Here is a 24,836-nt window from a genome sequence, read left to right as displayed (position 1 = left end):
GCACAAAATAAATATAGGTACAGTTTGTTACCACATACCTTTAGAACTGCATAGCACTCTGGTACTGCGACACTGTCTGTATATGTCTCTCTATATATACACTTCTACAGATGTATACAAACACCTCTCTATACACATATGCACATATATGCAGATATTCACACTCTTTATATATGTGTGTGTGTGTGTATATATATACACACACATGTCCACATACATATACTAAAGAAAGCAGACAGTCCCTATTTTCTGTTCCTCTATTCTGGTTTGCTTTTCCCCTCCCAACTCTAATCCAGTAAGAATTAGGTATGTCTTTATAGTGAAAATCCATTTCAGCACCTTTCATCTGGCCTAAAAGCATAGCAAATTATTTCTGCGAAGAGATCTGGTCAGCTGACTGGAACGGGAGTCTTTAAATATTTTCGATGTTAAAAACAGTGAAGCTTTTACTGAGTACATAGACAGCAGTGTTCCTCAGAGGCTTATGTCTTGGCCAAATTCAATGTTTCATGAGGAACGTGAATTCTCACTTCTGTAACAAAAACTGTATGCACAGTGAAATTTAAGTTTCTCCTGTAAATGACAAAGACCAACCAAGTTTTTTTCTTCCCTCTTCAAAACCAGTAACTTATAGAAAGATAAAAACTTCCTTTATTGAGCTTCAGAGTCTTTCCTCTGGAAATGAAGTCCTCTTGCTGGAATGATTCAGTAAGGAACTCACCTATTTTGCTAGATGCAGATAAGTCTTGGCAGATTACAATCTGATGTATTATCCTGCTATTTTACCTCAAAACTACATCAATCACCAGCCTCCCTCAGTCCCTAACCATTCAGTTTTTACAACAACGCAATTCTTCCCTTTTCCCTTCTCCTCTCCTACCTTACTTTAGATGCAAAAGTCATTTCTAAACACGCAAGCACATACTTCACTGACTTCATGCTAAATCCTTATTAACAAGTGCTGCATTACGTAGGTACAATGAAACTGACCATGGACATAGCCTGGAACAGTGTCTAAAAATTGCCCATAGACGTAATTTTTTGAGTGGTTTGTTTTTTCAACTTCCGATGCAATACCTTGTTATTCATGTAGCTATTCATATAAGCAACAGTGTAGATTTTCATATATCTGAAATAATAAGGTCTGTTATATTACACATTCCAAATCATTATGCATGTCAATGAACAACAGAAGTATTCCTTTTTCTAAGAGCAAGTGCTTCAGTGCTACTTTGAACTTTGTCAGGAAAGCTTTTAACTCTTCCCCCCCCAAGAAAATTGTCCACCATCTTTAGAATATTCCAGTCAGCTCAACTTAAAACTTCTGGGTTATTTTCCTTACAGTTTCATTGCTAAACTGAAATTAACCTGTCAGTAACTGAACTGCAGTTACCTCTTGCTGACCCCACTGAATTATTCACATGTACTGCCTCTGCTAAGATATGAAAAATAGCACAAGAGATTCTTTCACAGAAATCCTTTGTTCCATAATGAACAGAAGAGACAAATATGTGCATATATATACACACACTAATTAAGTGGGTCATTCATCAGGCTAGGAACATTCAAAATCTCTAGAGACTAAGTTAATAAACAGGTGAGTTTGCTTCTATTATTTATACTTTAAGAAAAATAAAAGCATTGATGGCTGTTTGCAGAAAAGACACAAACTAGGATGAAATAGAAAACAATGGCCTACATAGATAATGGTTTTTTTTTTTTTCCAAAAGGACAAGTACAGCATCATTTATAATTGCAGTTACTTCAATACCTTCAATTCCTCATGTTAATTTGGCTGGTTTACATTACTACAGCATAAAGTTGTTTCTCTAGTGGAAAAGACACAGAGTAAACCTAACAGGTCAGCATTCTACTGTGCTTGCAATGTTAACACCTACCAAAAATACAATGTATAACTATGTCATTTTAGGAAATATTCTCTCAAGGCATTCAGCCCTTTTGCAAAAATACAAAGAACTTGTGTGATGTCATCAAGAACTGATTGCAGAAAGCAAATTTTCTTAAAACAGAGGGCAGTAATTCACTTCTGCACAACTACAGTAAATTTACTATTAGACTGCATTGTTGCAACTGCTGTATTTGTGATTTAGTCAGCTCCATCGCAGTTATATCTATGTGTTGATACAAGACTCCCTGAAGAGTACTGCAGGGCTTTCTGGGGAAAAGGCATTGAGACTGTCATGCATTCAGCAGTCTTTCAACTGTAAGAATGGAAACTACATGTAATTTAATCTCCCAGCAGGTTTAATAAGTATGAAGAGAACGACTATAATGAGGGAAACTTTAAACAGTGATAATTCATATTATGAATTTACATGAGTTTTACATGTGAGTAAATTCATATAGCTATTTTTTGCCTATTTTTATCTGAACGTTTGTATAACTAATATATGACATTAATTCATGTTAGCTTTACATGTAACTAACTTTCAATGGAAAGTGAACCACAGTAATTTAAACAGAGTTAGCCATTTCAACATCGTTTTCATGACTCGTTCTATATATTCATCATCTGTATTATTGTCCAGATCATTGCCAGAGTCCAAATCCAGGGCAGGCATGTTGGTATCCATGGGCACTGTGGCCAAAAACTTATGCAATAAATAAGAGAAGGGAAGGAAAAGGGATGATAATTCCAACAAATTCCATAAACATGGCTGAGTGATGCACACTTACGTCCTAATGTATGAAAATCAAAATAAATTAAATATGTGGGAACTTATGCTTTAAACAGACTATGGCAACAAACAGTCATGCTTTGAATTTCTGCCATATTCAGATGGCATTTCATCAACTAACTTCCCTTCGGTACCGTAAACAGAATTATAGGAGTAGGAGGAATTCCAGGTCACCCAGTACATGTCTCTTCTGGGAAATAAGCTCTGCTATCCCTGTGCCATTCTTGACACCTGAACAAGCTGTGGCAAGTCAGCCAGTTACTGTGCAACAGTTGGTATGCAGCAATTGTATAAATGCATATTCTTATCCTGCCGCAACAGCATACCTAGTTAACACTTCCTTCACTAAAAGCTGTATTTCCCCACGATATCTCATTTACAAAGGACTCAGTGCCTTGCCCTGGTCAACTATCACAAATAAGTTCAAATAATGTGTGTCCTGTGATAATTACCTCATGCTTTGTGTTTCTGAATGTGATTAATAGTTCTCTACAGATTATTAGGAAGACAGATTCTAGAGTAACAGAATGTTAGAACATCTTTCCAAGGTATTAAAAAATGTCTGTTTATTTCTTTTCCTGCACTGTGATTTTCTTTTCTTACAGAGTAATTCTGAAGTAAAATGGGAATTCAGTCTTCCCAGTTATTTCTAACAGTAAAAGTGAAACATATTTTTCTATGCCTTTTCGAAGCATTAATAAGCAAGAACTGTTCATACCTTACACCTGGACTTTTCTTCAGTTCATTCTGCTAAAATCTTTGAACCGTATACCAAATATCTGCATACATCATAAATCAATTTCTGACACACTATTTCTCACTTTTGAGTGCTTGTTTCATTTGTATAGTAATTAATTGACAAGTCAAGATCTTCCTTATTACACTAAATACCACATACCTGGGATTTTTCATCTGCCAGTCTTTCCTCCTTAAGTGTTCTTTGTAAACTATGTAGACTATCTACATGATTAAGTTGTTGATAAAACAAATACCTTTTAAAGTGCCATCAACAGTTATATTAAATGGTGTGGGAAGGATTCATGACTGCAGTTATATAAAAATGTACTTAGCAGTTGCTTTAAAAGAATACAAGAAAACAGGTTCATTGTCCTACTTTTACCATTTCTGCAGCAGGAAAAGCCAAATGGAGAGAAGCAAAGGCAACTTCAAGCAAAGAAGGCATGTTTCCTGTATTATGCCCTTAATGAAACTAAAAGCAATCTCAGGGCCTGAGAATGCAATCAACTGTTAAATATAAAATATGATGGACATAGCATACAGGATTTACATTCATGTATTTACAAGGAATATGTGTAACAACACATTCACCAGTTCTGTATTGACACATTAGCCCTGAAAAAAGGGGCATCAGGTAGTTAGTAGAGAGACTGTAAGATGAGAGATATCCTACTGCCATTATGATGACAGATGTAATAAATTCTTCAAGATGCATGCTTACCTTCACTTTTCAGTAATGCCTAATTATAAACGGCAACTAGATTTTTTGAGCAAAATACATACCCAAATGTAAAAATACAAGTAAAGAAAACAGGAAGGATACTGAAGAGATGCACCGTAAGAAAGGAACAGGAATTCTAAGAACAGGACACATCCCATCCTTCCAGTTCAGGAACTGGTTGGTTGCTATTTAGTATAGCTCACTCTCACCATGCTTTCATTAATCAATCTCCTGTTAATCTAATAGGATTAGATTCTAACAGGACTTTTCTTCCCTTAGGTCTTCTAATAGGAAACGTTTTCTTTGGCTGTACTTCTGTTTCCTCAGAAAATATCTACCAGTAGAAAAAAGCCACTTTTAGCTGTGTTCCACCCAGTAATATGAAGCAGATCATTGTATTTTTGGTGATTGCCCCAGGAGCCCACAAGTAAAAAAAAATTACACAAAACTTTCCAAAGGTCAATTCAGAAAATTAAAGCATGTACAGATTACTTCTTGCACTCCATATTGCACACAGCATTCTGTGAGCAATACGAAGCTTCCCTTTGTAAGAGTATGACTGTGATTGCTGGGCTTCACTATCAGGACTTTTTCTGCGTGACTCCATTAGCTTAACCCAAAAGATGAGTGCCTAGGAAAAGAAGCTGGAAGGAAGGAAATTGGTCACGTTATAAGAACTCTTAAAGACTCGGAGAAGTCTTGAGCCACGACGCTAGAACCAGTAGCTGACATCACAACTAGGCGTCAGCGCTGTTTTGGGTATGGAAAACCAATGCTTCCTAAGGCCAAAGAAACTCTACAAACATTATAGAAGACTTTCTCAGGAAGAAAACCAGAAAACCTTTACCATTATTAGCGGGAAGAATGAGAAAACAGACACAGAATCATTGTGTGGATGGAGTCTAACAGAGGTATGCCAGTACATTTAAATATCAGAAGGCAGTAGCCAAAATGGATGGGACTATAATCTGCTTTTAAGCCCACTTTTTAAAAATAATACTGTTGTTGTAGTCATGGCAGTTTAAAGCACAGACAAGGTTTGTTGTAATGTATATTTTTTATTAGATCAACTGATATAGTCTGGAGGGGAAAAAAACAAGGTTCCAAATCCCAGGTCCATTTCTAAGCTTCATTTCAGATGTGCTGAGTACATTCTTAGTCTAAAAATTCCGTTTTCTCTAACTGCATGTACAAACAGTGTTCAATTCTCCTTTTAGGCACTCTTAATACCGTAGTAAATCAGTAACAACTTGGATGAAGAATGATGTCTGCTTACAACATATGCAGGTGGTTGCAGATTTTTTTAAAAAAACACAGGTTAATACAAGAATAAATAAATTGCAAAATTCCTCCCAGTAAAAAAAATTGTAATGACATACAGAGATTATTCAAATAGAAGGTACAGATGTGGTTGTCTGTCACTGTGACACATTACTGGTTTGGGGTATTTAATAAAATGTTTATGCTGAAAACCTGAAAGGGACTTGACAAATTTCCACTCCACATTTTAAGGATAAGAGAAAGAACAATTTCCAGTACTGAACATAAATTGACCTAGACTTTAATGGGGAGTAAAATGTGATGCCAAGTAAAACCTGCATTGTAGAGAAGTGCCTGCTGACTCATTTTTCCTTCCTTACCTGACTACCAAATTCCCTTCTTTCAAAGAAACCTGTTTCTAGGTAGGAGACAGTGCTATCCAGCATTTGTAAACCCCATTCTTACACCCCTTCCCACAACACTTGAGTCAACAGCAGGGAAATAAGTGTTCACTCTGTTTGCTTATTCCAGTAGCTCTGAATTCCTTGTTTTCTCCTTCTAAATTACTATTGTTCTAAGAGAGAAGAGTTTTAATAAAATAAATCCTTAAGCATCTTTTCTAAAGTCACTTCAGAGAGCTTAATCCCATCCAAAGAAACCTTGGCCAAACTAGATCTAGTAGAGAGATTGGCTTGCTTCAGCTTAACAAAATGAAGTCTGAAAGCTGATATACATGGTCTTATACACTTGAGGTAACCCCAAGGAAATAGGAAGCATTACTGATGCCAAAGGATAACATTGGCTCAATACCAAATGGACATAAAACAGGACAGATATTGAAAGAAAATTTCTAAGCAATGATATAATTAATTGTGAAACACACTTTGAGTATAAGTAGAAGTGAACTCTGGTTTTAATAGAGAGCTTACCAAGTTCATGCAAGGTATCATAAATCACACAATTAATGTCATAACATATGACAGCTTATGAGAGTAGAAGACAGGACATGATGATCAAGAAAACTGATTTCTAGTCTCTGTTTGTAAACCACTTCAGGATTCAGGTCTCCTTTACAGAAAAGTAGGAAAGAGATGCTGCATTACTATTCATATCTTTCCAAAAGCTTCAGGATTCAATGTATTATTTAAATAGCTCATTACCTCAAATTTGAAATAAATCGGCAAGTGCATTAGGAAGATTTTGTATACACTTTAAATGTTAAATTATAAATGTATTGCAACCCTCTAATGAAAATATATCCACAGATCAGTAGAGAAGTATTTCCGAGGCCTTTGCTTAGAGAGGAAATAGGGAGCCTATTTCAAAACTATGCCATAGTTTTGAAATTTCGTAGATCACTGTTAACAGAGACTTTGAGCAATGTCAGCCAGCAAGACCAAGTTATTAATTTGCTGAATATTCTCTTTCAGTGGAGTAGTCATGCTAATATCTTAGAGTAGGATCCATTTTGTAGCTACTTATGGCTACTAGCCATCAATGCTGGCTCTTGTAATTTCACTATGATCAAAGGACTGCAGAACAAGATCTTGGAAGAGGGCAGGCATGAGGATTACTCGCTTATTTAGGAGCCCAGCAAAATCTATCAACGCGACAACTTCCTTTTGTAACAAATGTTCTTTCCAAACAACAGGTTACTAAAACAAACTGGATGCAGAACAGGTTTCAGAAAAATTCTGCTGCAAGAGTCTTCAAGAGCTGTTGCAGATGTGAGTGGGAGGCAGAAAGATCAAACAAGACAAAACTAATAAGGAATGCTAAGCCAAGAGTCTATATGCTACCACAGAGACTTGCCAAAAGTTCTGTGTAAAATCTATGAAATAAGGGGCCACGCTGTGGCCTCCAACTATGAGAAATATACCACTTATTTCAAGTTTAGTGTTAAAGAAACAAATGAAGCACTTAAGATAATTGCTATGGTTTTAATCTATGTTCATTAGAAGGGTTTTATAGTACTCTGAGGATGCAAACACAGCAAAAGTTGGGAAGTGTTGGAGAGAAGGGAGATGACTTTGGGGAAATCACGTTAGCCTATAATGAAGAAAAATCACAATTTATAAAAGCTAGGCCCTTCAGATGTTTTTATTTTCCTTATGTTCTTTAACTTGATTTTTTGTTATCCTGTAACTTCTTGTTTATTTTATTATAAAGTTAAAAAACCAAACAAATAAAAATTAAAGAAAACACCAATAAAAAAAGAAACAGAGAGAGAAAGGTATCACTATTCTGGTTTCACATCACAGCCAATGGTGGTCACTGGGACATCAGCCATGCCCTCTTTAATTCAAGAACATGCTCTTGACGGAGGCGTGCATGGATAGTAGGATCTACGACCCACTGCTACATTACTTAAACATACTTCTGAAAATTTTCAGTAGAAAAAAAAGTCCAATGTCTTATGAACACTGACCTTTTGCATTCTTTGGTCAGCAACTTGAGATATTAATGAAATATGTTATTCTGCTGGAAAACAAGACTGATTTGCATTCTCTTGGAATTATCAGAACACTGCTTAAGGTAGAGGTTATTCTGGAAAATCATAAAATGAGGACTTGGATTAGAAAAGAATTTTCAAATTAATTTTAATTATTGGCACCATTTCCTAAGAGATGAGTCATTTCAATAAAATTCACTGAAAAGGAAATAAACCACTGATTATTTTTTTGAAATCACAAAATGAAATTATGATAGAAGCAAAGGGAGAATGTTCAAAGAGATGACAGTTGCATTGCATCCAACTTTGTACGTTTTCACAAATCTCTTTGTGTTCTCCTAAACACTTTGTTAAATTAAAAGAGGATACAATTCTTTTTGCTTAACGTTATACATGTACTTGGAAGCTGTTATTTATTTTTATTTAGTATTCAAAATAAAAGCTGTTTATGATCACAAGTAACTGTGCAAAGTCATTTATTAAAATGCTTAACCGGGTAAGATTATGTATGGTTTAACATTTAGAATTTATTACTGAAACACAATAGGACAGCCTGCAGCTCATAAATGGATGGAAGTTGCCAGCATTAGCAAGATGAATTTTAGTTTATACTGGACTATGAATGTTTGTTTCATATTCATTTTGACACATTTAGCACAAGCATCTGAGGATAGAAACTCAGTTGGGTTTGCTATGCAACAGGTTATATCCGTTCTGTCTATGTAATTGTACGCATCTTGAATTAATTCCAACAAATGCTAGGCATTTTCCTTAGTCTAAACATCTTGGGCTCACTATTGTCAATGGGTAGATACAGAAAAATACCAGAAAGTAGCCAGATCAAGGGTTAATTCAGTTAACCTGAGTCAGCTACACTTGGTAATTACAACAAGTTCAGCATACTTTGTACTTGATACCATGTAGATAGACCGTTACATGCTGACTGCCAAGGGAAAAGAAGTACTTTCAAGTTAGAGCTAACACAGTTTCAGAGAGGAATGTCACTTCAACAAAACTAGCTTTGTTGTCTGGAATAGCTTTCTAATTGGAACTAAAGGCAACAGCAATCCTGGTTTTCTGAACTTACATTGTGAAACTCTGTGAAATAATATTTTTTCACCATATGATACTGAATCAGTTTTTAGTCTCAAAATCTTTAAATACTTTAACATCTTCCTGATTCAAGCCATTTGTTTTTTTTTTTTTTTACAGTCTACAGATCACCAAATATTTGAAGAGCCTCACATAGAAAGAAGAGCAGAGGGACAGGTTCAGTACAGTTTTATTTCCCTTTTAACATAACCACATTAAGAACAATAAAGGTACATATCACTTACAGACAAACAGCCATCATTTTGGTTCCACTTACCACTGGCTGGCTGCAAAGGTAACGGCAAAGTTCTCCAATGTACTGGATGACAGTCACATTGTACTTTTTGCAGTCACTCCAAAACTGACTAGCTGAGAACTTCTTTTTCAACACACAGGTTGCACCTTTATGGAAACAGTAGAAAAGAAAATGAAGCATTTTCTCTATATGGCAGCTTAGCTAGCTATGTTCACTATTTCTACAAAATAGAACATAAGAGGAACTAACAACTGCCTCATTCATAGAACTGTATTGTATTTAAGCTGTTAGAAGACATGTTCAAACCTGGTAGACAAAGAAAAAGTTTAACTGAAAATATCCAGCAAAGTCAGTCTGAATTAAACAAATCATTTCGGTATCACTGAAACCTCATTTTTGAACAAATAAAGTTTTCACTGATGCAGATTCAGACAGAATTAATCCATAACCCAGTGATCTTTCCCTTGCTCTGACTTTTCCTTGATGCTTTAGGAAACAGGAAATATTTGCCATCAAGTTCCAAAGAAATCTTTTGTAAGAGTCATTGAGAACACCTACAATGTCTCAGCAAAATATGTATCTTATTGTCCATGCCAAAACAGTACAAAAATTAAATGAAAAAAAAGTTATATACCATCTAATGATATATGACAAAGCTGAATGTTCACTGTAAATGTATGTCAGTCTTTTTAAGTTCACCAAAATACATTTTAGTTCTATTCCACTGTGCAATGCTTAGTCTGTACATATACTAATGCGCTACACACACTGCCAAAATATCACGTGCCCTTAAATTCCTTTTTACCTAAATATAAAAGAAAGTAAAAACATTTGTGACACAAATGACTATAATTAATTCTTCTTCAGTACCGCAAAGATAGCTTGTAAGAGATCCTTTGCTATTACAACACTCCCCCAACCCCAAAATACAGAAATATAAAGCTATTCTGAAAAGACTATTCATTTTCAGCAAAGCATTAGTTTCCTCAATGGCAGTGAACCTAAGTGTGTTTTATACATTTTTATAATAATTAATTCTCTATTAAGAACATAATTAAATTAAACAAGCCCTACCCAATTCAATGCATCCACCAATGCCAAGAAGAGATGCTGCACTGTGATAAAGAGGCAGAGTAATATAAATGATGTCTTCTGCAGTACCACCAAAAGCCCACAGTCCAGCAGCTCCTTTAAGGACCTGCAGGTGACTGATGACTGCGGCCTTTGGAAGACCTGTAATGAAAACACAAAACCATGCATAAAGCTTCTCCTAAAGAGAACTCAATTTCTTTTTCCTGTGTAAGGTCTCCAAAATCATAAAAGAATCAATTCTTTCTTCTATCATCAAATTTTCAGCCATCTGTTTAGATGGCCGTTAATAGACAACTGGCTATTTAATACAGTACTGCGTGTTTGTTCTGTACACATAAAGATACATAAGCCAGTCTGTAACCTTGTCTGTTAGTTATTTAATCTGATGTCAAGTTAATTCAAATAGGTGGAAACATGAAGAAACTCCATGGTTAGCATGCTATCGAATTATACAGAGCTGACAAAGTGCCAAAAGCATTTACTGTACATACAGACTTCCTTTAACATAAGGAGGCATTGCACTAGATCTTTTTCAGACAGGAGTCATTGTGACTGTAACGTATTTAAGAAAGGTATGGGATTTACATGAAGTAGATCATGTAGTGGGTGCTTACCTAAAATGTGTACATCTAAGTATGCCTATTTGTTTTAGAACGTTATGAAGACTATGCAGAATTAAAAAAAAAAATCCAGAAAAAAAATTCACTCCAGTTAAGTTCTTCTTTATGAGTTTCTTCAGGTCCAGCACTGAGTTTCTGTTCAGCAACACACAGACTCACATACATATATGTTCTCACATACACACACAAATTTCGGGCTGAGTCCTGATGATGAACAGTGAGAACTGTTAAAATTTTCAAAAAGTTTAATGGTTCAGAAACTTTTCTCACCTGTTCTAGCAAAGCTACTGTTCATTTGAAGAATTAACTAGAGCTGTTAACTGGAAGCGTAATCTATGGAGATACTAGCTACCCTTCAAAGCTATTCCAAAACCCATCACACTAAAGAGAAAAGGCAATAAGCCTATGTTGCCAATGAACAACTTACAAGAGCAAGAAGTGCTCTACAGAGTCTTGATTTTTTTCCTTCTGCCTTTACAGACAGCTGACTACAGACCATGCAAGATACTTCTTTCTTTTAACTAAGTTCACCAGTCATTGATTTTAGGAGCAACACTATGCTATTGCGTTACCAAAAAGTGTGAAAATGCTCAGTTACTTTAGATAAGAATTAGTTATTCCATACTCTTCAGGCTACACAAACCTCATTCTTTTAGTTACATGGTACATAAAAAAAATCCAATCTAGATTAATGTAATACATACAAGAGTTCAAAAATATTTTAAATTCTACATAACTAAAATTTGAGACTTCATACAGATATTCTGAATGCAGTTCTAAGAACAAAATCCTCCTACCTGGAGAATTCTATAATATTTTTAGCTAAAACTCCTTACTTTTAACCAGCAAGCTCAACCATATTTATATTAGTAGTATCACAAACATCCTGACTTCTTGACAATATTTATACCTTCTTAATTTTTTTACTCTAGACTGGCATTTTTATTTCCTGATTTTTCCCAGAACCTGAAGCAAATAAATTAAATAATTATTTGTATGAGGGAATGAAGCCATAAAACACATCTTCATTTTAAATCTTCTTGTGACTAAAACTGTTGTGTTCAGCTGAATGAGAATGCCAATCTACTTATCTTAACAACATCATGCTGCTTTTCATGTCAGTGATCAGTTTTTTTAAAGTCTTAGCTTCTTAGCTGCTGGAGCACTGGTAATAAATTCAGCCATCTGTTTCTAAACTAAAAGGCTAGTAACTTAATCCTATTTTCTGTCTCTACAGTGACCTGTATAGAACATGACTTAATGAAGAAAACCCAAATGTCTATTTGCTTGTTTGAAGATTGTTTTTTAAAGTCCTAGATACAATGTTAGCTATATTAGCTAGGCAGTGGTATGTGATCACAAAATAATGTTTATTATCATTGTAAACCCACCAAAAAAGCAAAACATTCTATAAACACCTTATCTGTGAAGTAATCAGAAGTAAAGCTTCTCATAGTATTTCCACAGTGTGGCAGGAAAAAAAAGAAGAAAAGCCCATAAACCACTGAATATAAACAGTCACTGACAAGAAACATACTTATTTTCTACCATAATGCTTCTAGATAAGAAATATGATACTCTACTCTGAAAAGATGAACCAAAAGATTAGAGTTTCAGAAAATTAAGTTTCTAGGTGAAAGCTGAAGGAAAATACAGACTCTTTAGCAGACCTGTACCTGTTGTTCCTGAAGTAAATATATATAAAACAGATGACCTGAGGTTCTTGGCAGAGCGTCGATTAACTGGAACAGGGTCTTCAGATGCAGTCTCTATTTTGTCTAAAAGGGTATGCACACTTGGAAAAGTGGAGTCTTTGGTCATTATCCAAACACCAACGTCTTTTTGGAGGTTAGGAAGAATTTCTTCCAGTGTCCCAAGCAAATCTTAAAAATTAATATAAAATAATGTTACTTACATTATGTCTTCACAAAACTAGTGAATAAACTATTTTTACTCTGAAAGTTTTACTTTTTATCATAGAAAGAAGAATGAATGTCACCTCCACGGACATAAATGAATTCAATAAAATAATGATGAACTAGAATGAAAATTCACTGAAAACCAGATATAATGTAGTAAAAATGCTGCTGACCTCACAAGGTGTAATTGTCAACTAGCCCTTAAGGCAAAACGGTAAGCCTGGATTACTAGCTCCTGCTTCCCGCCTCATTTTGCATAACCCTTGGTCATTGCTAAGACCAGAATGAAACATAGTTAAGCTTCAACTTCAAATAAATCATGAAGAAATCTTGCGAAGGTGCAAGGCAAATATATACATAGCTGGTAATTACCGCGCAGGTTTCCCTGGATGCCCTCGACAGCAATCTGTCATCAAGCAGTTATTTTTTTCAAAAGCACAGAAGTGACTAATTTAAAAACAAACACAAAACTATATCATGTGTATACGTACCTGAATTTCACAGAATAGAAATATGATACAGGCCCGTGGCTTATTCAGACACTGCCAAAGAACGATGTGGCTAATTATGTAGTGCTTTGAGTGTTTCAGACACCTTAATGAATCTGAGTTCAGGTACAGCAGACCATTTTACTTTCTTATAATCACAAGTTCATTCACTGAAAGTCATTCCTTCTATTGGCTTTTACCTGAATATAAATACAAACTCACCTTTATAAAATAAAAACAGCAGCATAACTAAAATCTATTTTGTTGGCTTATCAGGAAAGAAACCATGAGAAAGAGTCCCAGATTAAACAAAAAGAAAAAATATAAATAGATGCCAATCCTTAAGTAATAAGTTTAGTATTTATGTTTATATTTCTAAGCATTTTTACAATCTGTCACTTTCTCAGAACACTGCACAGGCATTAAAGTACTAATCCAGGAAAATTTTCAAGAATAGGAACAATATTGCTTTCAATAGAACTATTCATATACTTAAAGACTCATTTACACTTAAGTGCTTTGCTGGATCTCAGCCTACGTAATTAATCTTGCAAATATTCCCGTGGGTATAAATGTATGTTATTATCTCAGTTTTTATAGATGAATAAACAAACAAAGTTGACATGATTCACCCAGAACCTCATAATGAGGCACTGCCACAGCCAGCATTTAAAATCCTGATGTCAACTCCAAGCTCATTTCGCGAATATCAAATATGGATACCGTTAACAGAATCCCCTTGCATAAATTTTGCACCAAAATAACTGAAGATTTTTAATCTTTCAGAAAACTACGTTCCTAATGACAGACCATTGTGTATATTTTAATGAATGACATACTAATCTCTATTACTATAACAGAGATATACCCTACTGTCTCCAACTGAACATATGTCTTGCAAAGCTAAAGCCTACAGAGTACAAATTCTATGTATTTTATGAATGTTTAGCAAATAAATCTGATTGATAGGGTGTGACATTAAAATTTTTGTATTCTAACTTCTTTGCACTGCAAAATGATTTCAGGAAGGAATCACCCAAATTATTATGAAAATCGGAAAGATAGATAGCCTCCTGTTTGAATCATTGGAGTACAGTCCCCTTCCACTATACATAGCAATAGAATGAAAAAAACTGAATAAAAAATAATGTTAAGAACAATAGTGTTAACTGCAGGAAACTTGATACACTGAAAGTCATGGATCATATTAATTCTGTTTTGCTGTTGTATTATAGAATTAGGGTATATTTTTCAAGTAATAAATATGAAAATACAACCGTACTATTTCTGATGAAAAACAGCTATTAATAAACCAAGTGTGACAGAATAACTATATACTTATTACCTTCTGATTTTTGTCTTCTTATTATGCATATACGTACATGTATACATATATGTCTCGTAAATATACGAAAGATAGTTTGTGTAGGTATAAGTTAGGCTAAGAACCTAGCAAAAGAAACACAGGTGTTAAAAGTGGCTGGAGCTCCATTACTGTTCTCAAAAATAGTAAAAGAATATAACATTCTCCGTCATTCTTTATTGGTGCACTGGATACAACCACAGTGCCAGCAAAGACGCTAAGGACTGTTAATTTTTAAGGGTTGTTAACAATTTCTTGGCTCCTCCAGCTTCCAGTAATCATTTGAACCAGACTCAGCTGTCCATCCTGTGTAGTGTCCTTACCAGATAACAAAGATGACATACAAATATTGAGAAAAACTGCCCAATAAAAGTCATCATGCAAAATTATCCTGTATAACTAAAGTGTAATTGTAAATGAAATTTCACCTATTGTTTAATTGAAAACTAACCTCTTGCAGAAGGCTTGGCAAAAAAACTCTCAGTGAGTATCACCCTTTTTAAGTACTGCAGATACTGAAGGGACTATTGCAGCATTTCCTTATTTTCCATAGATAAATTCATTCCTTCTTGCATTTCTTTAAATTGTTTTGCTTTTTACATTTTTGAGTGATGAAGATGAAGCTGTATTACCTACCAACTCTAAACTTCTCCACAGAAGAAATTTTTGTTTAGGACTGCAGGACATGAAGAAATTCAGAAATATTTCTAATTTTTTAGTATTCAGAAGTTCTAGATAAGATGCGCACCAAGTTCTTTGTGTATTTGAATAACATGCAGTCCAAGTCTGTCAAAAAGAAGAGGACTTAACTCTTTTCTTTTTCCCTCTTTTCTTTCCTCCCTTCAAAGGAATAAAGATGGCAACTACTAATTTCAACTCTACAGACACAATCATTTAAGATTCAAGAATAACAGGAAGTCATAGCTCCCTTTTAGTAGACTGAAACATATTTACTCTAAATAATTAAGATCAATCTTCAAACTAAACATACACACGGTTTATTGTTTCTCTAAACACTCACTCATAAAACCTATGGTTTTTGTTGTTGCACAGAGGCTTGCTTTGTTTTTTAACTACTATTGAACTATGAATCTATTATACAGTAGAATTTTTCATTTGTGCTCAGGAATCTAGTACTTGGAACAATATGTGAACAGCTTGTAATTATATGTTATCTTGAAAGAAATTTCTAGTTAGATAGCAGAGAACAGCAGAAACAGTAAACGATTTCCTGAATAAGAAAGGGTAATTTAAAACAGCTGTATTCAAAGAGCCAGAAACTGAAAATTACTTCTGGACCACGCAGGAGCGTGGGGTGTTTGAAGATAGCTCTCAGTCGTACTAACATATTTCCAAAGAATAATTCTGATGATAGTCAACTAATCTTTTGTTCCATGAACAAAGAACATGCCAGACGTTGTGTAGGGCTCATTGGTCTTTATGTATCATCTTGTCCATGTGCCAGGAAAAAATAGACCCCTGGGAGGAACTATATTTTGATTATTTCTAGAGGTACCTGGTATGTGTACTTTACCATAATGGAAAGCAATTATAGTAAGGCAATTTAGCTATTGAAGCTTGTGGCTTTTATCAAGTATTTGTTTCCTTTTTACACTGTGAAAGTATATTCAGGTTTTGGTTTACTTGTTTTGGAAGAATGACTGCTTATCTAAAGTTTGGCAACATAGTCAGCAGTTCTGTATGTGTTGTTTACATAGTTTGGATATGAATATTCACCATTTGCTAACTATTTGGCTTCTACTGGGGAAAAAAATATCTGTAATTGGTCAAGATGAATATGCTTCTCCACTTTTTTTGCTTTTTTTTTCTCCTTTTGCTTTTAAAGCATTTCATTATTCAACAAAAATTTTGTGAAACTGTTACATTAAATTCACATGAATATGTAACTCAGTTACATCTTTTGTGAAAGCAAGGAAAATATGTTTTGAACTACTGTCCTAAGCTTCAAGTTGCACAAAGGTTTTTAATGTTATTTTCTAGCAAAGAAACAATGCAGCCTGTTGGCAAGGACACAGTCCTACACTGATGAAAGGAATACATCAGATTATGAGATCAACTTGTACTGAACAGAAAGTTACTCAGAAGGAAAACCGCATGAAATGGTTCTTACATAACTTTGATGTGTACCCTGGTTGATACGCCCAGTAAGCTATGGCAAGTCCAAACTCTTCCCCACACTGTCTGGCCCCAGAAAATAATTTTTACTTGTACTTTATCCCCCAAGTGACTCCTTACACTCGGCACTTATTCTCACTAAGTAATAATAACAGAAATTACAAGTCAGTTGTGGCTCAGGATCAGTGTTGGTATCTTGAAACACCACTGAAGGCAGTAAAGGTAGTAAAAAAAAATAAACCGGCTTGGGAATCACAGTTGGCACTGTTTTCCACCCAAAGGCCATCTGGGACAGCGACACAGGCTAAGTAAAAGCATGTGATCAAAGAGATATGGTGTCTAACAGAGCAGGTAAGAGTGTCTTCTGCAGGTCTTCTAAGGTTTCCTTGTCCTAAATGTTTAGGTCTAAATAGCTTTTTATTCCAAATAGTTAAGAGAAGATGGTTTTGATAAAATCCATCATTTTTTCACTCAGTGACTAACATATGAGAGATGATACTGCTACTTCTATATAATACCATATGACCTTAAATCACAAATACCAAACAAGATTTTGTTTACTCTCTCCAGGATGAAGACATACTTCTGTCTGAACTTTACTCCTGCCAGCATAAACCCTGGTTCTGAGCTCAGATGGTGAGAAGTTCAGAATACACTCTGCAGCAGCAGAAAGCACTGCTGATGCCTCAAGAGTAAAGAACTCTGGCCAGGAAAATGCTATACTTGCACAGCTGGGAGATGTAATTCTGTACAGAATTGCAGAATCACAGAATGGCTGTGGTGGGAAGGGACCTCTGGAGGTCATCTTGGTCCAACACCCCTGCTCAAGCAGGCCCATGTAGAGCAGGCAGCCCACACGTGTTCATGCGCCATGTACACTCCCTGAACAGCCTTTGCTATCAGGACTGATGTAAACCAATCTCATGGAGTTTAGTAATGCAATCCTTTCACAGTTGAATCCTTGCATCAGAAGTCATGATGGCAATCTGGGATGTCCTACTAAGAGCTGAACTCTTCCGAGTAGGAACACACTATAAATGCACTGGCAAATTCCATTTGTGCCTTTCTGGTGGGTCACTAGATTGTAAGTGTTTTTTGATTGTATTGCTGTTACACAGGTACTGTCCAAAAGATAAAATGTAATCCCTTGTTCAAGCAAGACTCCAATAAATAGAAATATTCCCTAGAAAGGACACAGTGCCTTAAAAGGTGCCTTCATTTTAAGCAGTACCTTACTCCTCTGTTTAACCAGTAGTTTTTAAATGAATAAGGGTGGCATAATCTGGAAACAAATGAAGTAAAGACGAATACCTTTTAAACACATCAGATTGCTGTTAGAGTAAGCTAATGCTGGCAGTCTGACAGACAGAAAGGCATACAGCTTCTTTTTTTCTCCTTTACAAGTTCCTCGTTTACTTACATGTTCATTAACTGCTGTTTTATTAAAAATGCATTTTTAAACTCCAACTTTTGAACTTCTTTCAACAAACATTCCCCAGAATGGGAGTGGTGGTAGACAGTGTTTCTGGGAATGGAAGTGTGAGAATGTTACCTAACAAATTGAAGCAAGAGCTAAACCCTTTGGGAACACAGCAGACAAATGAAAGTAGCTAAAGCAAAAACTCTCTCTCTGCCACAAAGGCAAGTGAAAATACTGGAAAGGAACACAAAGTCTAAATATTGGCAAATCAGAGAATCTATATTTGCTTTACAGCCTGTGGTTGGATGAGAAGGAAAAAAACAAGTTACTAGATTGTGCTAAATGAATTAAAAGAACATTGCTGTCATAGAAAAAATTCAACTTTTTAGAGATACCCATTTCATATAAGAAACCAACAAGAGGGAGAAATTTTGATGTTTTTATAACATATCTGAGGCTTAAGAATAAAACATTCAATTGCACAGAGTTCATAGAATGTATAAGTCAAAACCAAACCCCAAAACCTTAAGTTGGAAGACTCCCATCTCAAGTTAGAAAAAGCAATGAAAATACCACAGAATTGTAAGACCAGAAGAAAGCCTGATTGCAAGTGCTGAAGGAAAGACAAGATGATACTAATTGGACCAGGTTACCAAACCACGACATCTGAAAAATACGCAGGCACAAAACAAAACTGAAGAGTACAAATTCCACAAATGAGAGTTACCTTGCAAGAGGCAGCATGAAAGCCTGAACAAGGCGTGGAAAAAAATGCAACCACAAATCATACTCTGTTTGGATAGCAGTATCACATTTGTAAAAAATAAAAGCATTTTGGAAAAATGACAAGATGTACCAAAAGATGTACCAAGATGATTGCTGCAAGATGCAATCATCTCATGCAGAGGAAGGCTACATCACCATTCTGAGTAGGGAAGATTTAGCAATAAACAATTATTTGTGGGAACTTTTCCAGTTTCAGCAGAAGGTGGAAGGTTCCCTTCAGCACAAAGGAAACTTTAATATTAAATGGATTTGAATACAGGTTCCTGATTTAATGTGCCATTAGAGACAAGACTTTCAAGAGCAAATTTGGCCTTGCTGAGCACAGGCAGTTAATGGTCAAATTCTTAAGGGGATGATTTCTACAGTGCTGCAGTCTATGAACAAGATCGAAGGTCATCCAAAATATTGAAAAGATAGTTTTGTAACTATTACAAGAAATGGAATTGGTAAGTCAAGCCTGTATCTGTTTGTGGAGGGTGAAAAACCTACATGTTTTTGAAAATTAGAATTTCCACGATCCAGAAATACTACTATTACATACTAATCTCTGACTAAAGAATCTTAGTTGCCAAACATGATGCCTGACTATGACAATGATAGATATTCGACCACAGGCTGATTGTTTTCAGTGTAAATATTTTGCAAAAAAAAAAAAAAAAAATACTATGATCAAACTATGCACAGTCCTGTGGAAAATGGTGCCACAAGAGCAAAACACACAAGAAAGTTCAAGTCATGCCTACTGATAAAGAAGAATCCCTTGAAACACACACTAACACTGTACAAAAAGATGTTTAAGAGACCTCTAAGAATTATCTAACTGACTGTGTAACCTCAGTGTTAAATACTACCCTGTAATTTTTATAAACATTAGGGGGAAATTATTATGTACAATAATTATGTATGATATGCTTTTGTTTCAAGAGTGGTATGAGTTAGTCCTCACAGTCACTGAACGGTACCTGAACCTCCAGTTGCAAAACCTGGACTCCTTTGGAGAGGCTCCTTTTCTATATGACGTGGCCAATAAACAAGGACATAACAGAACTTCAACTTCTTTTCACAGATATAGATAAAAAAGAGCCTCCAAGTCCCAAAGAAGAATACTGTAGCCTTGCCGGCTCCAGGGACTGACAAACTTAATGCAGAGATTAAAGCTCACGAACAAAGTAAGAAGACGAACACATAAAAGACCAGCTCAGAGACTAATTTGTTGGTATCTCTGTTGTATTATCTGCCTGCATATAGCTCTTCTTTTGTGAGCAAAGACAGACTCCTACAACAAGTTAGTTCAACACAGTCGCTCTTACTATCAGCTGCTGGTAACAAATTGAGTGGAGAAACACGGACCCCGTTCCTGCTTTGCAAATGCTTTTTTCATTTATTAGTTATCCTCTCATTTTAATAAAGACTACTGTTAGACACAAGTTTTGATCCAAAGTTCTCCTTCACCACAGCCAATGAGCAAGAATTTCCTGAACATTAATTCCATTCCTCAAACCATACACTCAAACGCACATATTCATGAGAGGGTGTTAAATGAGATTTTTTTCTTTATTAAGTAAGAAGGCAAAATTAAAAACTGTCAGTTCAGAAGCACTGTTATCATGTGGTTTGGGATTATATTTAAACTGGCTGTTGTTTCATTAGCCTGTTTTAATTACCAAGCATTCTTAAACCAGCATACCACATACAATCAGAATGACATAATTTATAATTAAAAAATATGCAAGGGAAAAATCTTGAAATACATTTTTGAAAGCACAAATTTGCATCAGCAGAGAACAGATGGAAGGAAATTCCACCATTTAGGTGTCATGGATGTAAAACCACACAACCTGTATAACAGGAATAAGTTGTGAAATAGAAATAAGGCAGAGTAGACTTGAATTAGTAACTTTAGAGAGGCAGGGCAACATTAATATTTAATATTTTGAAATATCCTCCTCCAACCAAATGTCAAAGTTCTGTGTGATCTTTTAGCATTGCAGGTTCACTTGCACTTGACCGTGAATGCTGAGGCAAATCTAGGTTTCGGATCTGTCTTCAGTTTACAGATCTCTATAATTGAAGCCCAATTTGAATATACAATGCACAGGATGCCTACCTCAAGATTTTAAATTCTTTTGAAGCACTTAATAAAAATGTAATACTTTGGAAACTTACACAACACACAGTATTATCTCCTATTGAAACACAGCAATTTCTTCTACAACTGAACGCCAACAGTAAGTTGGTTATTACCAATCAACCATTTTATGTACTACAGCTGTTAAAATCCTCTCAATTTTAGTCCCTGGAAGAGTATCATATCCCTATGAACAGTTGTACAGCAGCGCTTGTACAGTCTGAGCTTAGACCTTCTAGTTTGCAGTGTTTTAGATCACTAGAAAGATGGGGAGATAGTGCAGGAGAAGAAAGTACATGACTTAAATAAGATTAAAATTGAGTATTTCAAAAGGAATGGGAAATTATTCTTAATAGATCATTTTTATCTTTTCTGAGACACATTAAGCAACTACTGAAGCAATTAAACGCTTGGAACAGGCTGTACTTAGATGTTAGAAACTTTCTTGCAATGCACCTTTTTTAAGAAAAGGTTAAATGGATGTTCCCAAAGCATGGATACATTTGATTATGCCTGAGAGACTTAAGTTTTGTGATCTCTTGAAGCCACGTCTAGCCCTAGGTTTCTTTCATTCTGTGAACATCTGAAAATCAGGTTTTCAATAAAGGAGCTGGAGAAACATATACCGGGGACAGGTGACATTAAAAGCTTTGGATGTATGAATTAGGTGTATACTCTACCTGCTCCCACAACCAGTATCTTGGGCTCACAGCTACTGACACAGTGTAGGAGAGATCTAGAGCGGACATTGAAGTTGAGGAAAGCCACCACGCAGCCCAACTTGGCCAGCCCGAACCACACATGGATGAAGTCTGGCTCGTTGCCCATCAGCAAGGCCACTGTGTCGCCCTTCTTCAGAGCCCCATGGTGTAGGAAGACCTGCGCTATCCTGTTACTCCTCCTGTCCACATCCCGGTAGGTGTGCACCTTCCCTTCATAGATGAGGAATGGCTTGTGGGGCTGCTTCTCAGCCAGCTTCACAAACTTGTCCAGGACGGTGACAATCCTCCCTTGCAGCCGGTACATCTCCATTCTCAGCCCATACATCGATACTTTCAGCAGGTATCTCAGGTCAGCCCAGAAGTAGGGGAAGAGTAGTTTCTGGATGAGGTGCAAGGAGACAATCCCGGCGGCTGACCCCAGTACCCAGGAGGGCAGCATTGGGAGCGGATAAAGGTCGTCCCACCCACTCATGTCCCTACAGCCAGGCGGCTTAACACACGGAGCCGGGACGCAGGGAGCTGGCGGGCAGGGTGCAGAGTCTGAGGAGAAAGCCGCTAAGGACCGAGGCGTCTCCCGCTCTCTCCTCCTCCAGAGAGGTGCGCCGCCGCCCTGGGAAGCCCGCACCAACTCCCGGTCAGGCAGCAGAAGGGCAGGGGGAGCCGAGCAGCCGACGGCGACCGGGAGCCCCTCGGGCCCGCCGCCCCGAGCCGCCCGCCCGCCTCAGCCTCCCCGCGCTTCGGCGGGCCCGCACCTGCGAGACAGCACGCCCCGGCGGGAGAGCCGAAGGCGGGCAGGGCGGGAGTTCCTGCTCTCACCGCTCGCGGCTGAGGCGAGAGCCCCCCCCCCGACCCCCCCGGGACTCACGGACAGCGCCGAGCTGCTGGCGGGGCGGCGGCGGCTGCTCCCTGAGCCGGTTGCATAAGGCGCGATCCGCTGCCTCACCCCACCCCGGCGGCGGGAGCCGTGGAGGTTGGATCCTGGGTAAGGCGGCGGCCGAGCGCAGCGAGCCTCGCCCCGGGATGGCGGCGCAGCGAGGGCCGAAGCCCCGGTCCTTGGGAGGGCGGTGGGGCGCGCCAGGGCGGGCAGGTGCTTCCCATCGGGCTGTTCCCTCGTTACTTGTGGCGGTTCGGCCCCGGGAAGTCGGTTGCCGCCCCTGGTGACTGGGGCTCGGCTCCGCGCTCAGGCGTCGAGGGGGGGCTCGGCGTCCCGGCCCTGTCACCACAGGGGCCCAGGCCAGCCTGCTGCCTGCGCTCACACACCACCTGGGCCTCAGGAGCAGTTTTAGGCCAAGGAGACCACTGTTGCAGCTACCCCGGGTCTGGGAAATACCTTCAGGACCGGTTCAGCCCACCTGAAACTGAGGGCTGGATCAAGGCCATGGGTCGGTGTGCCATGCGAATGTCTTCTTTGTGCTGAAGGGATGCTGCTGGCAAGAAGCAGTCACACCTGGGCACAGTGGTGATCCCTCTGCTGCTGAGGTTTTTCGCCCCAAGCACTTCAACACGCTGATGGCTCCCTGCCATCCAAAGGCATCCACTGCTGTTGCCCTTGGTGAGACGCGTAACGTGGTGTTCATGTGTTCAGTGCAGCTGAGTCTGGAGTTATGTGGACCATGAGAAGCTGAGGTCATTTCATGAGTGACACATTTTCTGCCCTTCTGTTGACCACAAACAATTTGAATTCATGATCTAATGCATTGTGACAAAAAATCAGAAGGTACATACTTATTTTAAAACTGTAGCCTATAGGAAATGCATTTTTTATAGGATCCATCCAAATGGCATTTGATATTCAAATCTTTTTCCTTCCCCAAATGGTATGTCTTAATTGTGAGATCTGAAAGCTGACAGTGTAGCCCTTATTTCCATTGTCTTCTTCAGATATCAAGCCAGCCTGCTGTGTCATTTGTGCACTTCGGAGTCAGCAAGGGATGCCTTCCTTCTCTGGACAAAGAAGAAATGTATATACCAGAGGATACTTCTTCCAGACTCATCTTGAATGTTATGAATAGCGTGGAGGGAACCCTATATCTGATAGGATATGCTAACCTTCTTGAAACTATCTAACACAAGTGTTAGTAGAAACCCTGAACAGAGTAGTAAAGCGTGAACAGTAAAAGCAACTTGTAACTCAGTTCTTTCTGGAATCCTCCCTTACTACATCCAGAGAATGTCTCGCAATTTCTACTCTGCAGGTCTTCTGGCCACTTCTCGTGCTTCCACACTCAGAGTGTAACAGCCATGAGAGACCTTTGCTTCTCCAAAACACTTACTTGATATCCCATTCATCCAGCCTGCATCTAGCCCATTGGCCTGTCTCCTGTTCTGCTAAATCCCCAGCCATTCCTTTGCTACCAGTCTACAGCTTCTTCTCTTTTTTTCTTCCTTTTTTCCCCCCCTTCTTTTCCTTTCTCTCCTGCTCTGAATGTCAGTCACTCTTTCAGCCTGTAAACCATCCTATACTATACAGCTTTTCTATCTAGGGCAGAGGCAGTTTGTGTCTAGCAATTTAAAATGTTTAAATATTGGAAATACATGTGACAGTTATGGTTGAAACATTTCATACATTAAGCAAATGACCTACATTTGTCCAGAGTCCTCCTTACAAAACATGACGTACTATGAACCATGGCATTTTTCCTGCAAAGCTTGCTTTACCTGAATTTGGTGGGTTTCTTAGCTAACCCAGGTCATCTCAGCAAGAAACTCATGTCAGCTTCTTCCCCTCTTGTGCCCAAGTCTTCCTCTTTATGCCTAAGGATCTCCTTGGCCTCTTTTAGAGCCTTGTGACAAAAGCAAGAAAATTGGTATCAATGAAGTGTGAATGGAAATGTTCATGGGTGAGGAAGCAACAGCTGCAGAAGAGCTGAAAGGATGACCTGGACTGATAATGAAGGAAGTTTACAGGCAGTAAAATTGAAAAATTCATTGTTTCTGGCAAGCC

General features: G+C 37.6%; 1 protein-coding gene across 1 annotated transcript in view; it reads right to left on the bottom strand.

The window, feature by feature from the left end:
- LOC104022593 (long-chain fatty acid transport protein 6-like) overlaps positions 1 to 22,836 on the bottom strand; it is a 39,996-nt gene extending 17,160 nt beyond the window's left edge. The window contains exons 1-5 of the mRNA XM_087742479.1: positions 22,758 to 22,836; positions 21,851 to 22,502; positions 12,607 to 12,813; positions 10,293 to 10,451; positions 9,240 to 9,364 (exon numbers count right to left, since the gene is read on the bottom strand). Coding sequence (XP_087598605.1) covers positions 9,240 to 9,364; positions 10,293 to 10,451; positions 12,607 to 12,813; positions 21,851 to 22,364 — 1,005 coding nt within the window. The 5' untranslated portion in view covers positions 22,365 to 22,502; positions 22,758 to 22,836. The remainder of the gene's footprint in view (positions 1 to 9,239; positions 9,365 to 10,292; positions 10,452 to 12,606; positions 12,814 to 21,850; positions 22,503 to 22,757) is intronic.
- Positions 22,837 to 24,836: the final 2,000 nt, after the last annotated feature.

The sequence above is a fragment of the Nipponia nippon genome, unplaced genomic scaffold (assembly GCF_047370975.1).
Source record: "Nipponia nippon isolate SJK-2023a ecotype South Korea unplaced genomic scaffold, ASM4737097v1 scaffold_8, whole genome shotgun sequence".
In the NCBI taxonomy this organism is placed as follows: domain Eukaryota; kingdom Metazoa; phylum Chordata; class Aves; order Pelecaniformes; family Threskiornithidae; genus Nipponia; species Nipponia nippon.
Note: the sequence above shows the minus strand (reverse complement) of the source record. Positions and strands in the feature narration are given on the sequence as shown.